The sequence below is a fragment of the Lissotriton helveticus genome, chromosome 4_1 (assembly GCF_964261635.1).
Source record: "Lissotriton helveticus chromosome 4_1, aLisHel1.1, whole genome shotgun sequence".
Classification (NCBI taxonomy): Eukaryota; Metazoa; Chordata; class Amphibia; order Caudata; family Salamandridae; genus Lissotriton; species Lissotriton helveticus.
In genome coordinates, this window is record NC_136063.1 from 979,449,908 (window position 1) to 979,471,475 (window position 21,568).

At 42.0% G+C, this 21,568-nt stretch overlaps 1 protein-coding gene across 2 annotated transcripts in view; it reads left to right on the forward strand.

The window, feature by feature from the left end:
• AFG3L2 (AFG3 like matrix AAA peptidase subunit 2) overlaps nt 1-21,568 on the forward strand; it is a 217,583-nt gene that overhangs the window by 109,929 nt on the left and 86,086 nt on the right. For both annotated transcript variants that reach the window (XM_078687596.1, XM_078687597.1), the window contains 4 exons: nt 5,510-5,663; nt 7,998-8,105; nt 8,186-8,311; nt 18,724-18,834. In XM_078687596.1, coding sequence (XP_078543722.1) covers nt 5,510-5,663; nt 7,998-8,105; nt 8,186-8,311; nt 18,724-18,834 — 499 coding nt within the window. The remainder of the gene's footprint in view (nt 1-5,509; nt 5,664-7,997; nt 8,106-8,185; nt 8,312-18,723; nt 18,835-21,568) is intronic.

Consider the following 21,568-nt stretch of genomic DNA (forward strand, 5'->3'; position numbering starts at 1 on the left):
CACTGCTGATTAGTGTATGATATTGGCCACCTGGAGGGCAGGACTTTAAGAGGCTGACACCATTCTTCTTGTTAAAAACCTACGTTGCGGCGTGCCACAATTGTATGCTTTAGCCCAACACTTGTCAACATTTATGTGCCTCCCCTCACCCTTCTTTGCTACTTTAAATAAACATTTTGATCATATGCGGATGACACGCAACTGGTCCTCATCATGAATGGAAACAACTGAAACCACTTACAAGTTTAAAAGCTGTCTTTTATCTGTAGCCATATGAATGTGAAAGAATGCCTCTAAACGTAACTGGGACAGAACGTAAGTACTCCTCATACAGTCAACTTCAAAACAACCATGTGGACTAGTTGGCCACATGAGGTGCATGTAGGACACTAGAGGAAATTGCTTTTTATAATTTTCCATCAACTTCCATTATGACAAACTATTCTATGATTTCAATTGGCATTTGTTCTTTTTTGCTTAACTTGTGAACCCTTTCTTTCATTTACTTTTTGTTACACATAACCCTCATACATCTTCGTTAAGTATTTCTGAGCTAAGGATTCTGAAACCTGTCCCCCACCCTCCCCCTCTGTGGGAAGTTTTGTTTGTACAGTATTAGAGCTAGGGTCCGGCTCTCATCTTATGATAGCCAGCCAGTGTATTTCCCCTACACTACGGTTTGTAGTCTCTGATAGATCAATACGAGTAACCAAAATATGGAAATATATTTGTTTTCATCTTCCTGGATTGCATAGCCAGCAACATTGCTGAAAATGCCTTTTCATTTTGGTCATGAATATTTTACATCTTTTGAAAAGACAAGGGGGAACCCAGTAGGTAACTGTGGACCATGGGTATCAAGTACTTTTAAGGAAACAAAGGGTCCTCAGCGTAGGAATGATATAAATCAATGTATCATATAGACCACAATAGGCTACTATATATTTCTGTCCCGTGTCCAGCCGGACAGGGAATTTAATAATCAAGAAAATTATTTGGAGGAAAAACAGTACATTTCAACTATATTACAGTGGGGCACAGTCCTGTGCCGTGTACGACAAATGGAAACAAGAAAGCAGTGAAGTGCAAGAATTTCAGGCAAACAAGTGAGCTAACAGGACACTGTTAGGAATCAAGATTACCAGTGTATCCTGGAGTAACACACACATACACTAATTTTTCAGAATGAAGTGTATGTCTACTCAGAGGAGTCGACGTTTCGATCCCGCGCTCAAATTATAAAGGGATCATCTTCAGGACTAAAACAATTAATTTGCCTGGGTCAAAGGAAGTTTGTACGCCTGTTAGGAAGGAACAGGGAAGAAGAAAGAAAGATACACAGATATAGGTGAATTGAAATTAAAATAAACGACATCAGCTTAGCCATTTGCTCGCATTATTCGGAATCGCAGTGGTGAAGTGTTGCCTGTTGGCGTGGACAATAAACATAATAAAACCATCAATAAAACAACAATCATTAAACACAATAAATGTGCAGTGCGCTGGTGGTCCGGACTACTATCTGGCTACTCTGTGAGGGTGGTGAGGGGGCCAGTGTATATGTGCCTGCAATTGGGGCTTCAACGAGCCTACCGACGTAGAGTGCCAAAAAGTGGGTGCGTCAGACAATTGGTGCCTGGAACGTGCATTAACCATAACGGAATTTAGAGCGCCATAGAATAAGTTATGCCACTAAGCGCGATTTGGATATGGAAGGGTCTTGCTAGCCAGAATCCGCCAGGGTCGGTATTAAAGGGCTAGTACGTTACTATGGACATACCAGGTAGGCAGGTAGCGAGCCTTAAGACGATGGGTTGAAGCTTTTGGGGGCATCAAGTACCTGGTCTCAAACCAATGTTGGCGGAACTCTGTGAGGAGGAGATCGGATTAAAATCGAATACAAGGGGCAACCAGGGGGTGGTGGTGGCACAAGGGTGCAGTCGGCGCGTGTTTGTTACCGTGGGTTAATAACACTGTCCGTTGGTCAGCTTGCTGCGGGCATACGATAGGTGTCTTCGCTCGCTGGGAGCGTCCAGTCCCAACGCTGGATGAGCAATTAGGGGGACGCTGTGAGGAGGAAGGAGGGGGTCAATGGCGATTCCAAGGTGCTTTAAATTAAAACTTGTTGCTGCCAAGCAACCAATTACCTTAGAATTGGTAGATCTATGCTGCCATGTGGGGTTCCGTATACTGCAGCATGGTCCTGCTTTTAGGATGCGGGAAACGGAGGCAGTGAAGCTGTCGTTGTGAGGCGGTCAGTACGATGACGGATCCGCTGGGGGAGGGATCACAGAAACGAGTTAAGGTCGAGTAACTTCTAGGGGGTCATTGGCAGGGACACTTACCGAAGGGTCGGGAGATGTCCGGATGCCGCAATGGGTTATGCGGTTACAGGGATTATCAGAGGGGAGGCGTGGCAGACATCGTGATATGCGCGCTGCCAGTCACATGACCAGGGAGTTAGACGTAGCCATGAAGGCTTCATTCAGTTGTGACCGCCATCTTAGAATGGTGCCTTGAAGCTAGTATCCTGCACATAACCAATATTGTTACGAAGCGTGGGGGGTGTATTACCACTATACAGCGCAATTGTTATATATTTTGAAGGGAGGAAATAAGTGGCTCTTGCAGCTAGTGACTTGAAATGAAGGGAGTGAGTCTTATTGGAGTGAATGATTATAATAAAAGCATAATTTGTGAGGAGGTGAGGTGATATATCAAGTGACAGGGTGAATTGCATCACAAACCAATGCATATGTCAGGTGTACAACTGAGCCCATCAACTAATTGTCCATTTCAAGGGTGCTTGAGTACAGTTTCCTTGTTAGAGAAGTGTTGTCCAGTCCTCACTTCTATTCAGGCCTGTGTTGATGGTGTTAAATTGGATGATGGTCTTTAATTCCTCGCGATTTAGGAGTTGATCCAGGTTACCACCTCTTTGTGGTAATTTAACCGTTTTCAGAATTGTCCATTTAATGTCATTTGCGGTGTGGTTGAATTCAGAAAAATGTTCAACAAGAGGGGCATTGGGGGTCCCACATCTGATGCGACTTCTATGTTGACATATACGGGTCTTTGCTTTTTGGGTGGTCTGACCCACATACATTTTTGGGCAAGGACAAAGTATTGCATAAATTACATTACTGCTGTTGCAGTTGGTGAAGCTTTTCATTTCAACAGTCACACCGCTGTGACTAAAGTTACGTGCCTCAATCGTGAACTCACACACATTGCAGCAACCACACTTAACGTGCCCCAAGATCGGTGGCAACCCCCAGTTGGATTCTATGGTTACCTTAGTAGTGGGAGCTGGTAGAGCTGCTCTCACCAAATGGTCCTTTAGGTTCTTGCTTTTCTTAAAGGCGAAAAGTGGTCTTTCTAAGCTTAACGAGCCTGCGTTAAGCGTTGGCCAGTGTTTGAGGATAGATTTTCGAATTTTGTTGGAAACAGGGGAAAAGGTTGTTACACAGGCTATCCTCTCTGTTTTGTCATGTGTTTTGGGTGTAAGAAGGACCTCTCGTGGACAGTACCAGGCCCTTTTGGAAGCATTCTTTACTAATCTTCTGGGGTAGCCTCGTGTTTTTAGCTTGTTGGCAAGGGTATTAGCTTCCTTAAAGTAGTCTGCTTTTGATGAGCAATTCCGCCTTATCCGCAAGAATTGGGAGTAGGGTAGCGAGTCCTTCAGGGCCCTGGGGTGATTGCTGTTGTAGCTAAGAAGGGTGTTACGCTCCGTGGCTTTCCTGTATAGGCGTGTTAGTAGTTCCCCTTCATGATGGAAAATTGTCAGGTCTAGAAAAGCTATTTGTGATTTATCATAGGCAAGGGTAAAACTGAGGTCCGCACAATTGTTATCTAGCCAATGAAGGAAGGAATGCAATGTGGCGATGTCAAGGTTCCAAATCAGAAAGATGTCGTCTATATAACGACGCCAAAGCACTATCCCTGGCAGGAATGGATTGCTATCAGTTAAGATACTGCCAGTCTCAAGTGCATCTATAAACAGAATCGCCAGGTTGGGGGCAAAAATAGCCCCCATGGATGTCCCCTTAATCTGCTGGTAATAAACATTATCGAAGACAAAGTTGTTTCGAGAAAGACATAGTTCCAGCAACTGCAAGATGAAAAGTGTGGGAACTCTATGTGGGCGGGGTTGTGAGTCAAGGGTTTTCTGGATAACCAGAAGAGCCATTGTCTGAGGGATGTTTGTGTAGAGTGATTCTACGTCCATAGTACAGAGGGTATTAACTGCTGGGTCATAAGGGTGGTGTTCGACTAAGTTGATCATCGCCATACTATCCCTTATGAAACAGACTGTGGATGGTACAAATTCCTTTATAAAGAAATCCACATAAGCACCGAGTGGTTCAAGGATAGAGCCACAAGCAGAGACTATAGGTCTTCCCGGTGGTTTATCAATATTCTTGTGGACCTTTGGGAGAGTATAAATGACTGGTTGTCGTGGGCTTTTTACATTGAGGAAACAATGTTCCTTTTTACTCAAATAACCATCTGTGCGGGCCTCAGTTGTAAGCCTGCGTATGATCTCTTGAATATCTTTGGTCGGGTTACCAGGTAATCTCTGGTAATGATCTGTATTACCTAGCTGGCGCAGGACTTCATTTTTGTAGGAATCGATGTCCTAAAGGACAATTCCACCTCCCTTGTCTGCACTCTTTATTACAAGTAAGGGGTTATCCTTAAGCGTGCTTATGGCTTCCTTCTCATCTCGTGAGATATTGTAAGGGATATATAGTCTCTTTGTCTCTAGATGACTCCGATCTTTCTGCACAAGTTTTTCAAAAGTTACAATTTCAGATGGAATCATGTTAGCCGTGGGTAGAAATGTAGAGGGGGGGCGAAATGGTGTATTGGATGTGAGTTGGGGAGATGGATGCAATTGGAAGAAGGCTTTAAGGCGAATTAGTCTGAAGAATCTTAGTAGTTCAGTTTGCAACTCCATATAATTTGGACAGACTGTGGGTACAAAGGATAATCCTTTTTTCAGAAGTTCAACTTCTGGGCCCAGCAGTTTATGCTTGGATAGGTTAAAAATGGGTATTATTTCTGTAGATGTAGACTGGGTGGGGAGTAACGAGTCTGTACCAGCTGTGTTGTCTAAATGAATATTTTACAAGCATTTTAATTTCTACTCTGCTTACCTTGAGCAAGAATAGATTTACAGGGCAGCCAGTAACCTACACCAACTTAAACTTCCAGGCTGTAAATGTAGCATTGCCACCTGAGGAGATAATTATATCATGAATGCCAAGGCACAATAAGAAGTGAACTGCGAGGGGGCATAATTGGTCAAATAAAAAAATCTTTAACTCTTTTTGTGTGCATATATTGTGTTGGTAGGCCAGCTCACCCTTGCAACCCCATAGCCTCTAGTCCCCTACCTTGGGTAAATTCCAGGAGTGTGTGTTTGCAAGATAATTATAATATCATGAATACCAAGGCACAATAAGAAAAAAGATGGACTGACATTCTGGGTTGTTTTGTTTTCTAGGTCCGTGACTTGTTTGTGATGGCACGAAAGAATGCTCCTTGCATTCTCTTTATTGACGAGATCGATGCAGTGGGAAGGAAGAGAGGACGGGGCAACTTTGGTGGCCAAAGCGAACAGGAGAACACTCTCAACCAGCTTCTAGTGGAAATGGATGGTAAAATGTTATTCCCTGTATTAATCAGTGCCTTTTATTTAAGAGCTAAACCACTGGTGCTTCAAGCTTAATCTGCAAGATCAGAAAATGTGAAATTGAGAGACCTGTATTGAGCCCAGCATGTGAATTAGCCGGCTTTCTTCATGTCTTCATGTTTATGAATTTTAAATACTCTGATTGAGTGGGAGTATGACATCAGGTGTAATGCTACTAGGGACAGATTAGGGGAAATGAATAAAGATATCACAAAACGTTGTTCTCTTGCATCTGATTCTTTCCCAGCCCCAAATTGGTGAGCTTCATTATTGTAAAAGATGCATATTGTTCTCCTGTGAGGCCTGCATATCAAGCCCCTCCCACGGTATGTTCTTGTTTCGCTGTGCCTCTTCCAAGTGGTGAGTACTGCAGACGCTAGGGTCATCCATTCTCATTCGTTATAGAATCTCAAATAAAGAACCACATAAGATCAAGGAGATAATATGTGGGGGAAAAACATACCAGTATGTTTACTCTTCATTTGGGGAGAAATGTAGTGGGACAGGGAGGTCAAATATTTGTCCAACCATTAAATGATGCCAGGAATCCTTTGGAATATGTCGGGACGGGTATGCCCAGATGTGGGTCCCGTGCTCTCCATGCCACTGGAGTCAAGCTAGCCTGGCGGATGAGGTATGAAACCCCGAAACCTGTCCTAGGAGGCTTGTTTCAAGTCCAGGGAGGTCCTGTCTGGCAGTTTGGGCTGGACTGTTCTCATAGGGAGCAGGTTCAAGACTGATTTGCATATGGCTGGGTTCAAACTGGAATGGCATGGGGAGCAAAAAAACGATGGATTTAGGCCCAGATCTCTACTGGGGTGAATGTATGACATACGTCTGCATTCTGTCCATCAACTGTTCTTTAACATAACTGGAGTCATTGTGAGTTCCATACAATTATGTGTGAGTGTGTGTGCATATGCAGTGACACACACACACATGCAACCCCCTTAATTACCTAAACATATATAAAGGTATTATCCATCCTATAGCCAAGGTTAGCTTTCTGTCAAATAGTAGAAGCCACACCATGCAAGATGGACTGAAACGTTTGATAGAATTACCCGTAGTTTTAAACCAATGTCTCAAGAGAAGTGCCTTAAGATGTTCATGGTAGTTATTGAAGGTATCTTAGAGTGTGCATGGTTTGTTTTTAAATGGGTTGTATATATTTCAACATCACTTGGAGTTCTGAAAATAATCTTATCAATGTTTTGTTCTATATAAAGATTATTCAAATAGTCCTTTTTAGAGTTTATCAGAGCTGGATCCACAAGTGTGATTGTGAGATTGATGGACAAGAGGGTAAAGCTTGAGGTTAGAAAGCTGCAAAGCATGCTATGTCTGAAGTACTCCTTCCATCAATTTACACCAACCTCATGGGGTTGAAGTTTGGAAGAATACTGAATTATAAGTTGTTGTATTAGATCATTGAAAATACGTTTTGATATTGGGGTTAGGATGACTCATAAAAAAAACTTAAGAAGTCTGCAGTTCAGCACAGTTTTCTTTGCTGGTAAGTTCCTTAATGTGTGCGATGAAACTAAGAAAATGTCAAGTTTTCAATTGGTATTGCTTTAAAAGTTTCAAGTGGTCAATGATTGGCTGGTACTTTAACTTTTCTGAAACTGAAACTCTATTGCAAAAGCTAAATGTGTAAGAAAAGAAAAACCTAACTCACTTCAAGCACCCTGGCCCTAGCCATCACCTACAGGCTTCCTGTGTACCGTAGGTCCTGTGTATCAGAAACAGAACTGTTAAAGTCTGTGAAAACAGAGACTCACAGTGGCAAGCTCAGCATCAGCACAGCATACTCTCCCGTTGACATTAGGAACTGAGTAGGGTGCTGAGGATGATAACAAATCCTAGCTAAGTTCAGTGGAAGAAAGGATTGTTGTTACAGTTTCTAATTGTGCCTCATGAATTCAAAAAGTCTGAATTGGTTTTACATTTTATGCCTATTTTTTAATTTGTTCTCTTACTTTTTTTCTCTTCAGTTTGCATGTATTCTGATTTTCAAATTCTTATTTTTATTTTTATGGAGTGTTGAGTATTTGAAAGTCTTTTTTTCCTTTGTAACTGTCCTTTTCAACGAGGTGACTTTCGAAGTGACAGTTCCTCAGCGTCAAGTTAATGCCGTATTTTCTTTCAACATTAATTCCCATACATTCCCAGTAATTTGCAGAGACAAGTCTGTAATGTGAACATGATATACCATAAGGGCCAGTTCTTTTGAAAGGATTAGTGTATTAAAGACGTACTTTTTGAATTATTTTGACATTGTCATCTCTTTTTGAAGGATTCAACACAGCAACAAATGTGGTAGTTTTGGCAGGGACCAACAGACCAGATATACTGGACCCTGCACTACTAAGGCCTGGGCGATTCGACCGACAGATCTACATTGGTAAGATAAAAGCTATACTGTAAACTGTGTTTATGGAGAGTACAGACTAAAGGTTTTAATTATCTTGCTTGCTTCTCCAGGCCCTCCGGACATTAAAGGAAGAGCCTCCATTTTTAAAGTTCATCTTCGACCCTTAAAACTTGATGTTAGCATAGTACGAGAGAACCTAGCAAGAAAACTTGCATCGTTAACCCCTGGATTTTCAGGTACCTGTATGATGTTGCGTGTGTCCCAGTTATTTGTTGTGAACTTGTCTTGTTGTCACGCTGGGTTGAATATTTTTCAGTGCTAAGGATTTTATTTTTTCATTCTTATCCTCACTCCCTATACTGTACAAAGTGAAGGACCTATAGGCTGTGTTGAGTAGGGAGGACATTTTGGTCAAAATAATAGACCTAAAAACCTGCAAGAATTTGGGAGGCTCTGGCTCACTGGCTGAATGTTCCTATGTAGTGTAGTAGCCTGCTAAGATAACCGTGCTGGAAGCAGAGCTTATAATAGCTGTGCTCTCACAAATCATGCACATACTGGTATAGAGCCCAAACTTCCTAAATCTATCATTTAGAAGGCATCTGTCATTATCTATGTTATATGTTGATACCAGAATATTTAGAATACTGCTAGCGAGCCAACTTAAGTTGGTACTGGGGACCTAGTACAAATAGACACGTGTGGTATTAGGCCACATGGCAACATTACACTCTGTCTCGGGAGGCTGGCACAATGTTTATTGATCCAGTAGTCTGGGACTAACTTTTTCTAGGTTCTACACTGGATGCATTTTGATCTCTAGGTCAAGCAATGGGTGGGTAAAGCTCTTATATACCAAATCATCGCCTAGAGTCAGGACAAGTTTTATCACAAGATACAAGACAAGAATGGACGTAATCACTGCTTCAGTTTGCTGTTGCTGTAGAACCTCTCTCTAGCCTGTAGTGAAACAAAGTGAGAGGTGCATGGATTTGAATAGGTGATGGTGAGCATATTGTATCTCCATATGTAGATGATCTGTTATTATATATGGGATACACTACCTGGACAGTGAATCCTTGATGACTTATTTGGCTTGTTATCTGGTGTTAGAATAAACTTGGAAAGTCAATTATTGTATTGCTTTACTGAAGAACAGTAAGTAGGTTGACCGATATTCTTGGAGATGGGCTTGTTCCTCTACCTAAGAGTATTGAACTCTGAAGATGCACACTGAATCTTGGTAGTTTGATTAGTAACCTGAAGAAAGCATTAGATTCTGGCTAAAGAGATCCACTGCACTGATATGTCATGCGACCTTACCTAAAATGGTGGTAGTAACTTGATCCAACTACTTTTCCCAGGGATGTGTATGTCTCTACCTAAAGCCAACCTTTTTGGAGGTGGACAGAATATTTATGCATCTGTCATGGGGCGGAGAGAGATGAAGGGTCAGACTAAACACCCTAAAACTTTTCAGAGACAAGGGACGCTACAATCACCAGACATGGAGAGCTATGAATGTGTGGTACAGTTGCAGTTCACAACCTATTCATTCACTGATGGTTCCTGTCTGGGCAGGAAGCTTCCGTCTGATATGTATCTAGGGAGCAATTTTGGTGACTGCCTTTATCACCACCTACAAAACAAACTCATATTTGCCCTTTTTGATCAGACTTACTTCGTACCAATGGATATGATGTCTAAACCGATAAATTTACCTCACACAAAGAACACTTCACTATTGGGTCTTCCCAATTTTTTATCGTTTGCTCCTGACTATAATATCATCCACTTAAAAAAGGGCGGCTGGCACACATGGGTGACCTGTTTACTAATTATAAATCATATCCCCCAGGAAAGAGCAACATACATTTGACTTCACACACTTATAATTTCGCCAATACAGTATTTTGCTCGAGACTACCAGGTGTCAATGGAACAAATTCCCAAAGAAACCTACATTCTCTGAAAAATAACTTGTCTTAGAGCTTAGCTTCTAAGAGCAGAGCCCCTTTCCCAACTATGCTGAATTCTGAGGAACACCCACTGTCATTGAAGGTTAAATGGAGACAGATTGTGGAATTGAGAGGATGCCTAATGAACAACAGAATCGCTAAATAGTGACTTCCATGAAATAGTAATTCACATACTTCTAACTAGGCAAACATCCGTTTGACCATGCTCTCACTCGAGAAGACCATACAATCTGTGCTCTAAATCTAGACGATCTCCTTAACTACGTCCAACAAACTCATGTAAGAGCTAGTTCTTGCAAGTATATTGCGTTAAGGTTCAAATGTTTTCCTGTAGGTTACAGGATAGACTATTGGTTAAACTTTTTGTTGCTAAAGCTGACAATGTTAATACGTCTGGATTATGACACTCTCACCTATGTTTCTGTACCATTGCTATTTCTCATTTAAAGACTGAATATGTTAGCATGCCACCTTCAAATTTCCTGTCGGTACACCCAAGATACCTGAGCACTGGCCTTTCGGAACTCCCAAATCCTCACCTTTCTTTGATGGGATTGGGTTGGATGGGTTAGGAGTTGGATTGTATAATTTGTTTGTATGTGACTCTACTCTCTTTCTCAGTCACTATACTTTATCTTGTCTATTTCTTTCACACATTCGGCCCCCCTGTGCTTATCACAAAACAAATACAGCAGTAAATAAAACTATGTTCAAAGTCCTCTACAATACGCTTGAAATATCAGGCACAGTAAGACAAAGGAGCCAGTAGGTGTAATGTATCTGTCAGTCTTTTGCAAACCTTTTGTTAACCTTTTGTTCTCATTCATGTTCTGATCGCTCTCGCCTAATATATAGGGCCTGAATCATCTGGTTAAAAGTAAATTTAAATCCTGGACTACTGTTATAAGCTTAAAGGAGATATCATTCCATTACAAGAATCCAAGTTTGGAGACCCTGAAACCCAATATATTCAGAAACAGTGGGTCCAGAATGCAATCTCTTCTCCAGCCAGGAAGAAAGAAATTGGGTTTTAAGTTTTATAGCTAAAAAACATAGAGCATTCGCATGTTGATGAAGAGAGATGGGTAATTTTGAAAACAACCTAGAACGAATATGTCTTTAATACATATACGCTCCAACAAGTGGTGACCCTCAGTTTTGAATCAAACTTTGAATTAAAAAACTATGTTAAGCCCTGCAGGGAACAAATCTAGTGGTCAGGGGCAGTTTAATCTCTTCTGGGATGCTACCATCGATAGAAACACATCCTGTAAATATAGACCCTATAAAACGTTCACTCAAATCAGAGACTTCTGTAAAGAATGCAACCTGAATGGCATCTGACATCTATAACACCTGATGAGCAGTAAGTTTACATTTTACTTACATCCTCATATCACAATAACTAGGATCGATTATATAGTTACAAACACCAATTTCGCACCCAAAAGATACAATCCCATAATAGAACAAATATTAGTTTCGGACACACATGTATTTCAGTTGATCTAAAATAAATGAACAAGAATGCTTCAAAAGAAAAATGTTGGAAAATGAATGAAGAATTAATTAATGATAATACATAAAAGGAACAAATACGCATAGCCATTAAACATTTCCGCAGTGGCGATCACTCAAGTTAAACCCCTCTTGAGGCACTTTGGGAAGGTATGAAAGCTACAGTCAGGGGTGAAATACTTAATGCAATGTCTACAAAAAATAAAAAATACTAATCAGAAGCTGATGGAATTAGAAGATGAGATTAAACAATTGGAAAGTACACTCTTCGTCACCTGGGATGTAACTCTACTAGATAAACTAAATATGAATACCAAACAATACATACAATAAAATAATAAGTAGTCCAGCTCAGATCTAGGTAACAAAGATTAAAGAGAAGAAGGAATTTAACAAAGAAGTCTGGTCATTAGCAAACAATCTTAAGTACAAAGACTCTTCAAAACCTACAGCTACAATAAAAGATGTGTCAGGTAAAATTTACACAGACCTCCAAGCAACACTCAAACGTTTGCAGGACATTTATTCAACCCTATACAACCAGGGGTTCACAACTCCAATAGAAAACTGCAGGGCAGACTTAGATGAATTATACTTACTCACATTAGATGAAACAGCAAACCAAGCCTGTGATCCAGCCTCAGGCTATAAGCTCTTCTACGACAAATCTGAAATACTCAACATGATATTGGAAAATGGAGTGGTGGCCAGGCTGACGGCACTCTTTCCATTTAATTGGGAACAATCTTTGATTAAATATCTGAGGGGAAGACTTGCATGGACCATTGAAGAACTTTTTAATGCCAACAGTTAAGACATGTGACAGGTAAGTGTGGTCACTGGGGCTGGTGTTCTATCTGTCCCCCTATGCTCCCATCTACTACAATCCAGCGTTTACACCTGCCCTAGAGGGCAAGTTCTTCCCCAAATAGAGGAAGGGAGGCTATAAAATAATCTCTGATATGTATGACACCACAAATGATCTCTGGTATGTATGACACCTCCTTCCTGTAAAGTAAAACATAATTTGGCCTACCTGAGTCCGAGATACTCCTCTATACCGAGATTCGATACTGGGTGGCACATCCTTCCATTCAAGCTGGAGCCAACAGGGCCAAGACACCCTTCTAATTCCTGTTCCCTAAACTAATCAGCACTTTGGGAACAAACTTGAATCTTTATTAGCTCCTACCATTACATGATACTTCACAGACTTGGTGCCATATAAGGGGGTGGGAACGCGCTCTGGAAATACAGGGGGCACCTAAGCTTTGGAGCAGACTAAGCAAGTATATACACTCCTCCTCTAGCTGGACTTCGGGCGAGAAATACACTATAAGGTATGGTACAGATGGCACTGCGCCCATGACACTATACACACCACTACTAGGTGTTGGAGAGAGTGTGGAGCAATGGGGAGGCGCTGCACACGATAGGACTGTCTGGTGATCCGACCGTTTTGGAAGGAAGTTTCCAAGCTGTTACAAAAGTCCTGAACTTCCTAATCCTCGACACACTGGAGGTGATGCTCCTGGGCCTTAAACCCCTCGATTTGACATTGATGTCAAGTGGCACTTGTATCTTCGGTGCCTGCCCGCAAAATGGACATTAGCCCACAACTGGAAGAAAAGACTGTCCAGTACTCACCCAGTGGTACCATAGATTGTGGTCTAAACTTGCTTTAGAATGTTTGACAAGTATTATGCAACAGACTCATCTGTTTGTTGTTACATGGAAACCGTTGTACACGCAATTGAGCATTGGGCCTCCTAGTTAAGTCCTTCCAACACGGTGGAGAGCCCTGGGCCTTTTTCATAGATATAACCGGGTACGTCTCTACTATCAAAACTCACTGATACTGTTGCTTGGGAAGTCCTGATATAGTTGTTTCTGATGTGTTTTGGCTATCTTTTACTTTGTTTCTTAGGGTGGACATGAGGGGACTGCTTAGCCCTGGAATTACAGTTGGGCTTGGCAGAAGGTATGTGAGGTTAATGGTGATCATAGGGACCAAGATTTGATGTCATCTGACAGGCACCATACATTGCTGGATTAATGTGCTTCCTGTAACTATTGCCTAGGTCGATTGTTTTCCCCAGGAGCTGTAAAACTATAACTATAACTATGTATGTCGCTGTTTCAACCTACAAATATATTTCATGAAGAGATTTACTCGAAGGTTCATGCTACCGCAGCGTCATTAATTACAAAGTCCCATGAAGTTGTTTCAGCAAAGCTTCTTGAAGGAGCAACAAAGATCAGTATATTTGCACTGGATGCAGTTTAACAACCAAAGAAGAGCTTGGGATACAAATAATTATTTTGACCTATCTAATGAACCATTTCTAATCACTAACCTGTGATTTTAAGTGTCAGCACAGAAAACACTAGAAGTATTCTAAGGTTGCTGAGTACGTCCCAATAATGAAAAGCTGCAGGAGAAGTGCTGGGATGCGCTGGAATTTGCAGGATCCAGGATGACTGGAAAGTGACGTAAACTAATCATCTGGCTCTCAGAAGATCTCAAATGGAGATTCACGAATGCAAAAAAGAGCAGATCCAAAGCAGAGACTTTCCCTCACTTGCTTGAAATGCTTGAAGGAAAACCAAGTGCATGGCCGCAGCCTGCGTGCGGTTTATATAGATCGCAACTTTTGAAATTCTTGCTTTAGGTCCGCAAATCCCACTGGAGCCCCCCTAAGGTGGGGCACTTTTTCATAGCATTTAAAGTGTCCACATGGGGACAGGATTGGCTGCACCAGTTGCTGATATCCAAAACTAGATAGCATAGATGTGAGAGCCATAATCCAGAGTGACACTACTCCTGCAACGTCAGAGCAAATGACACAGTAGGTGGCAATGCCTTGGGCAAGGGGGTGGTCTCTTGTGCTCAGGACGACTGGTGATTGGAAGAGGTGAGCACCTTTGACATTTTATGACAGTAAAAAGGCTGCCCAACAGGCTGAGGCTTGTCTGGGTGATGGGAGTCAAATAGACGAACCAAACTCGAGCATGAATTTGTCTAGCCTGCTCCCATGAACTGTCCTTTGGGCTGTACTCTTTCCAGTCTGCTAGGTTAAACGATTGTTCTTTAATGCGCCCGGAGTCTAAAATAGTTTTTACCTCATGAACAACCACGTGTACTGGTGGTGGTAGATCAGACCTATTGTGTTCAGTGAAACATGAAAAACAGGATGTACAGGAGAATCATCCGGCAGAATTACCTTAGCAGACACTAGTTTTTATCATCCCCTCTATTGCTAAGGGATTTACACAGTGTGGGTATAACTTTCTTAATACCTGTATACTTGTTGGCTAAACAATCACAGTCTCTAGTTCATTTTGGGTACTGGTTGTCAGTGTTTATCGGACTGCTTCTGGTAAGTGACCTTGGCTTCGTAGAGGTTTTTCTTTGTTTGCTCCAAAATGTCCTGAGAGTGCTGATGATGATCTTTCACAGAGTATTTATCAAAAAGGGGGAAGAGGCTATTGATAGGGCTTTTCTAATAGGTTCAGCGTACCTGCCCAAATAACAGTGCAACAAAGGAGTGCTACGCAGTTCCTAGGTGAAGTAACAGTCACCTAAAACCACCTAGACCGGAGTGTCTGATGGAGAAAGTGAAACAGAGGTCGTGTCAATAGAGGAGATGGGGAATTCCTCCTTGTGTAACTAGGGCTCTCACACACCCAGCAAGCTATGTGTCATGGTTCATCATTTGAGCCTGCTCCTCGTTGGGCCGGCGCTGCAATGCCCAACGGGCACCCTTAAAGGGGCTCTTTTTCGGAGATCTTTTGTTCGTTGCCGTAAGGGTGCAGTGGGGGTGAGGGGGCCTAGTCTGATGTAGATGTAGGTGTAGTGGATTAAAATAGGTTAAGGATTCCTCTGTGATACTTTATTCATATGGGTACCTTACCTAGGGTAAAAATTAGGAGGTTAGTGTGTTCTCTGTGTTAGGTGCAGGAACCTCTACTCTACTCCTTATAGGAATCTTTTTCCTGGGACTAATGTCATCATGTATTGCTAATACCTTTTTGCAGGCTAAAAATGATTCATATTTAGGAAGAACTGGAACAGCAGTGGTACCAGGGCTCAATATTGTGGGAAGACTTGAAGACCAACAGGGTGTGTTTTAGTGAAAGATACCAGAGAATCTGTCAGTTGGGTTACTAGTCCAGCCAATTACCCTGATTGTGTTATTATACCAGATGCGTCAGTAGTCTGCTGACGAGCTTACATGTAGGATCTCTCCACAACAGATCTGTGGTAGGAAGAAGAAAAAACCTCGTCAACATTCTGGAGTTCTGAGCAATATGGGATGGATTACGAATCAGCTGTCAGTCTTAAGAACCTCTGTGTATTATATAGGCTTGAGATCTTATACCCTATCAGAAGAGGCTATGGAACACTGTGATCTCAAAAAACATGAGCATATTTTTGGAATGTGTCCCAGGTCTCGCCCAACGATCAGGCCGATGCTTTAAACTGCTCTCTCTGTCACCATCACAAATGAGAAATCCAACAAGACCAACTATGGGCAAGCTTCAAATGCTGAGAACAACGCAAGCTGTACCCCTTAGCCAGCCAACAAATCAGGTAATGCAAGTTCCTTTCAAGCAAACCCTGGCAATGAGTGGACCTAGGTAGGGTAGATTTTGAAGATGTGATAAAGCGACCTTACTTACACCTTTCCTCTGTTTAACTTCATCCCTAGAGTTCTAACCAAAGCCAAGGAGAACTGTGTGCCCTTATTCTCAAAGCAGCAGCATGATCAAGGCAGTATTGGTTCACTGGGGTAGAGCAAACGCGTCTTATCTTCCACTAATTACACTGATTATTCATCTTGCTCGTTTGTTTATGCAGCACAGTCTGGTATTACACCAAGACCTGAAGTCTTTGAACCTTACAGTCTGCTTCCTAACAATATAGAGTTTGGCTATAGAGAAATGTAATCTTAATAAATGCAAATCCTAGTGCAGCCCTTAGCTTCTTCCACCGCTAAGACTCATGAAGCCAAATAGAAACACTCCATCTAGTTTTCAAAGAAGGTTTTGCAAATACATTTGTCGCAGCAGCACCTACTCCTGCCATACCTGCATGTAGCCATAGAAGTTCCAAATTATGCATGAGCTGGGATAATGTACACTGAATGCAGCTGAAGAAATTTCTGTGGGCCAAGCATTCCGTTATAGCCGGTTTCCATTATGGGGAGTCTTCTTCCTACTTACTATGTGCTACTGTATTCACTTATTGCTATTCTGATTCAAACATGTGAATCTATAAAAGATACAATGTTGAAGAATAAGTAAGTTACTGACCTAAAAGTACAGTTCTCCCACATTGTCTTTCCCAAATTCATTTGTGACCCTCAGCCCTCCCTGGTCATAGGCTCACATTGCTTGAAGTCTGACCAGTTTCAAATTAGGTGAATGTGCCTCTAAACTGACATTACCTGTGTTTACTGCCATATTACAATACTAGGGTTTCCCAGCTGGATAACTGGGATTGATACAAGAAGGTGGCTCTAAGAAAGGTAACAATGCTAGAAAACTGTAGTTTAAGGCAAGTAACAGGTTTCTTATTATTACTCAAATTAATGATATTCACTTGATTGTCTTCGGAAGGATAAAATGCTGAGTTGGTCCTCCTAGCTTTCAAACTCCTGATCCGTAAATCATACAAGAGATAAGCGACAGGTGCTTTTCTCACTGAGCTATCTTGCTGGCTGAGGTGCAAGGGATGGCTTTGCTGTGAACAAAGGCATCACACGCTACACTGCTTATGACCGTCTCGGAGAGGGAATTTCTGTACATGGATATTGTTTTCCATTTCCCGTAACTAGGTCTACGACCTATGATTGGTAGGCATATGGAATGGAAACTCTGAATGTCATAACTGCCTCGGGTACATTTGTTGGTTTTGAAAATTGTGGTAAAACGGAAGTCTACATTTACGACTGCCTTGGTTTGATTATTTTTTTCGAGAATGTGATCCACTGAAATAGCATTTTCTTATTCTAAGACTGTTTTACCATTTCCTTTGGGGAGAGAATTCTGTACTACCCGTGCACACATGGCTGAACAATGTCAAATTAGATGGCTGCCACCTATCCTGCCAGTCCCTGTTCAATCTCTGGATTTTCTCATTGACGCTTTCCTTTTCCTCAAAACCATACTGGTTTTTTTTTTAAAGTGCAATGATGAGCATAGTTTGACCTTGGAACAGTGCTTAAATTAACCCTTCTTTCAAGTGCCTCATTCTTGCTCTTCCGTTGATTTAATTCTGGAAAGGTCTCCAAGCTGCCTCGTTACAAGCATCCCACGATCTACTCAGTTGCTTCCCGCCTCACCCCTCTGAAATCCTTTGCTTGCACTTACTCACGGTCTTAGTTCTCATTGATATCGTTCCTGCATGCTTCCGTGTCCCCCACTTGCAGGCTGAGTAACCCCTTGGACTAGCCTTCCTCTTCTACATACCCCCGAAATACAAATAAATACCCTGATTTCTGTACAGAATCGGGTTTTTTTTGCTTTTGTGGGGTTGGTGGGAGGGGGGGGTGTTATATAACGGAACCTCGACCCTAAGGTATCAGAGCGCTTTACATAAGCACCAGTTGCATTAAAGATTGAAACATTATCTTTTTTGTTAGGCACGGGGAGATTAAGTGATTTGCCCAGAATCTCAGGCTGTGGAGCGTCGTTGCCGAGATTGGAACCCAGTTCAAGCCGTTAGGTCACAGCCATCGATCGTGCTGTTCAATGTACTGTGCACACCAAGACAATAAAGTAGAACTATCTCAGTGAGGAACCACTCGATGGTTACTGTGTTAAAATGTGTGTTAGTAGGCCTTGACCGAACCACCCCTAAGACTTGTTCTTTGATATATTTTTTTTAATGTTTTGTAGCACGCCACGCATTATGTTTTTAGTATCTTCAAACTCAGTTTTCCATTAAAGCCAGGATGTCTCTTATTCCTTTTAAATATAGTCTAGTAGCTAATCCCCGTTCAGTCCCATGTTTTCAGGAAATCACGCGCCTTCAGCCGCGCGTGAGTCATGTATTGTGCACCAAGTGACTGTGCGCCCATCCGGGCATCACAAGAGAAGTCCGCCAGGGACCGGAAATAACTCGCCGCTTTGCTTTTCCTTCACAGGTGCGGACATTGCAAATGTGTGCAACGAAGCTGCCTTAATCGCTGCAAGGTTTTTGGCAGACTCTATAACGCAGAAGCACTTCGAACAAGCAATTGAACGAGTGATAGGAGGTAAAGGAGCTCGAGTGTTTCGTGTCAATTCAGAGAAAAGTAATCTGTCTTATCTCTGTAGAATGTCTTTTCCAGAAGAAAGTGCACACACGTTTTAAAGTATTGCTGGACAGCCGCAGCTATCTGCATGACTTATTTTTACGAATATTTTAAACTACACATTGAATCGATTTTCCTCCACCCATAGCAGTATTTTTGTCACATCCATGGTGTTTGTTGTTTGATTTTGCCTAATATGGAATGCTTGCATTGCAATGGACGAGGGACTGTTTTACATCCCAAACGTAAACGAAATCATGGTACATTGAGTTTCATAAGTAACATACAGAAAACAGGCGTGAATAGCGTATAAAAAACATTTATTTTCCCAGCTCAAGTACAGCACGTGCATCAGCAGTTGAAGTTTACTGTGTGTGCACACACCCAGCACAAGTACAGCACATGCAACAGCAGGGAAACTTTACAAAAACCTACACACAGCAGTTGTACACCCTTCCGTCACACTAGCATAATATAGTGAATGTGAAGGGATTCAAAACGGCCAACAACCAGGTGTGTGTGGGTGTCACTTTGCAGCCAGGCCAGCATCTCTGGAGGGCAGACTGTTGGGTTCTTACAAGAGGCACACATAAGTGTGTGTGTGAGTGCGCGCGCACTTCTGAGAAGGTTGTTTTGGGCGCACACTCAAGCCAATTGTAACAAATGCACATGTTTTCCTTTGGAAGGGTTCTGTCTGTATTGGACTTTTACAGGGCACAAGTCGGGGGTACACACGAGTGGACGGCGTCCACCCACTGTTTTCACAGAGTGAACGCCACCCACCCTGCCAAGAGTTTGGGCCCCACTGAATAATGTGCTGAATTCGTCCCGCTGTAATTTCTCAACACGGAACGGAACACTTCCAGCAGCGCCTGCACGTTGTCTGCTTTCCATCTGCAACAAGCAACAAATTGCAGGCGGCGACAGGGCTTTCTTATGTAAGACTCCTGCTGGGCCGATTTTTGTGAGTCTCTTGGCTGGGAGCAGTCAGGAACCTCACACCTGATGCAAATGAAGCGGACGGGAAACTAAGGCCCACACCTTGTTTGCATTTCACACATACTTAAGAGAGGCAGCCTTTCACTTTTGTTCAATCCCTGTTTAGGAGATATGCATGCACTGGAAGAATGTCGGATGTGTTGGTCTTTCCCAGTCTTTACACACAGCAAATTGCATTTTATATAAAGCTTACTACACCTGAGGTGGCGTTGAAATAATTTAAGTACTGCTATTTTTTCTTGTATAGCCCTACTCATCCCAATGCAGGGTGACAGAGCGCTTCACATCAACACAAGCATATTACGTGTACAATTAATTATATACGTTTGTAAATGAATGTACAGGATTTGTTACATAAAACTGGGGATTGCAAGGTGTAGAAGTCACATATCTTCAATAGCTCACTGTGCTATTATCCTCGCAATGCGCTCAAACATGCACATGATAGCCCTAATAAACGTATATGTGAGGGCTTTAGATCTGATGTCACTTCTTGTGAGGCCACTTCCTGTAAAGTCGTGGCTTGTGAAGCCACTTTCTATGATGTCGTGCACCCAGATGTCGTGCACCCAGATGCCGCGCGCCATGATGTCACTAGCATACTGCCTAACTAGGTTAGTCCCCCCGCTTCTTTTTCTAGGAATTGTGCCCTGCACTTTTATTTTTACAGAGCAGCTGAGGATGGTGATATATTCAGGCCATTTTTGGGATGGTGCCTTCCTTTTCCATCACAAAATGCCCTAAGATGGTGTCAAATTGCCACAAATGACCTCAACACATTGTTGCTTGGAGAAAGGTAGATAACCACACTGAATAACATAATTTAACCGGAGTCACCAAAAATACTTGTCAATACTAGAACCCTGAATCGTTGGTAGCCTTTAGCCCTAACAATTGTCGATAAAGTCCCACACCTCATATCGCCCTACTTTCTGGCCAATATATTTTCCTTTTCTCAATTTTCACACTGCCTCAGATCAGCAAGCCACCCCTGCTCACCACCACTAAGTTCAGTTCAGGCACTTAGAGACACTGCTTTTTTTTTAATTATTATTATTTTTTAATCGAGCAATGACCAAACATTGGGACTCTCGCCCTTTGATTTTAAGTTTTATGCAGAAACAAATCTGTGTTTTAGATGCCAGCTGAAAACCTGTTTTTTGATCAGTAAGTATCTTTCAGCATTTTGCCTGGTCACTGTTAGCAAGAAGGTTTTAATCTTCCATGCTTGTGACGACCGGGAGCCGTCGCGGTGGGCGTGTGTGCAGGACGGCCCCTGACCGTCCGAATCCCCGCCCACTAATGAAAATTCCCGCACAGCGCGAAAATTTCACGCGCACGGAAGGGGTTAAGGTTGTGTCTTCCGAAACAGCCAAGAAGCATCTTCATAGGAGCTCCTTGTAACTAAATTATAACCTAACGTAACTCATAGCATTGTGCATACAAGTGTTTATGTGCATTCGCAGATTAAACCCAATGCTTGTTTAGAGAAGCTGTTGGTGGAAGATGAAGAGAAACAAAGAAAATAATGTGCTTTGGTTGAAACTTGAAAACAACTAAAATCGGTTCAAGTAATGTCAATTTATAAAGATAATGTTTAATTATTTTCTATTTTATTTCTTCATTATTTCTATAAAGATGTTTTTTATTGTACTTTGTACAAATCAGTATTTTCTGTCAACATTTGCATCAAACT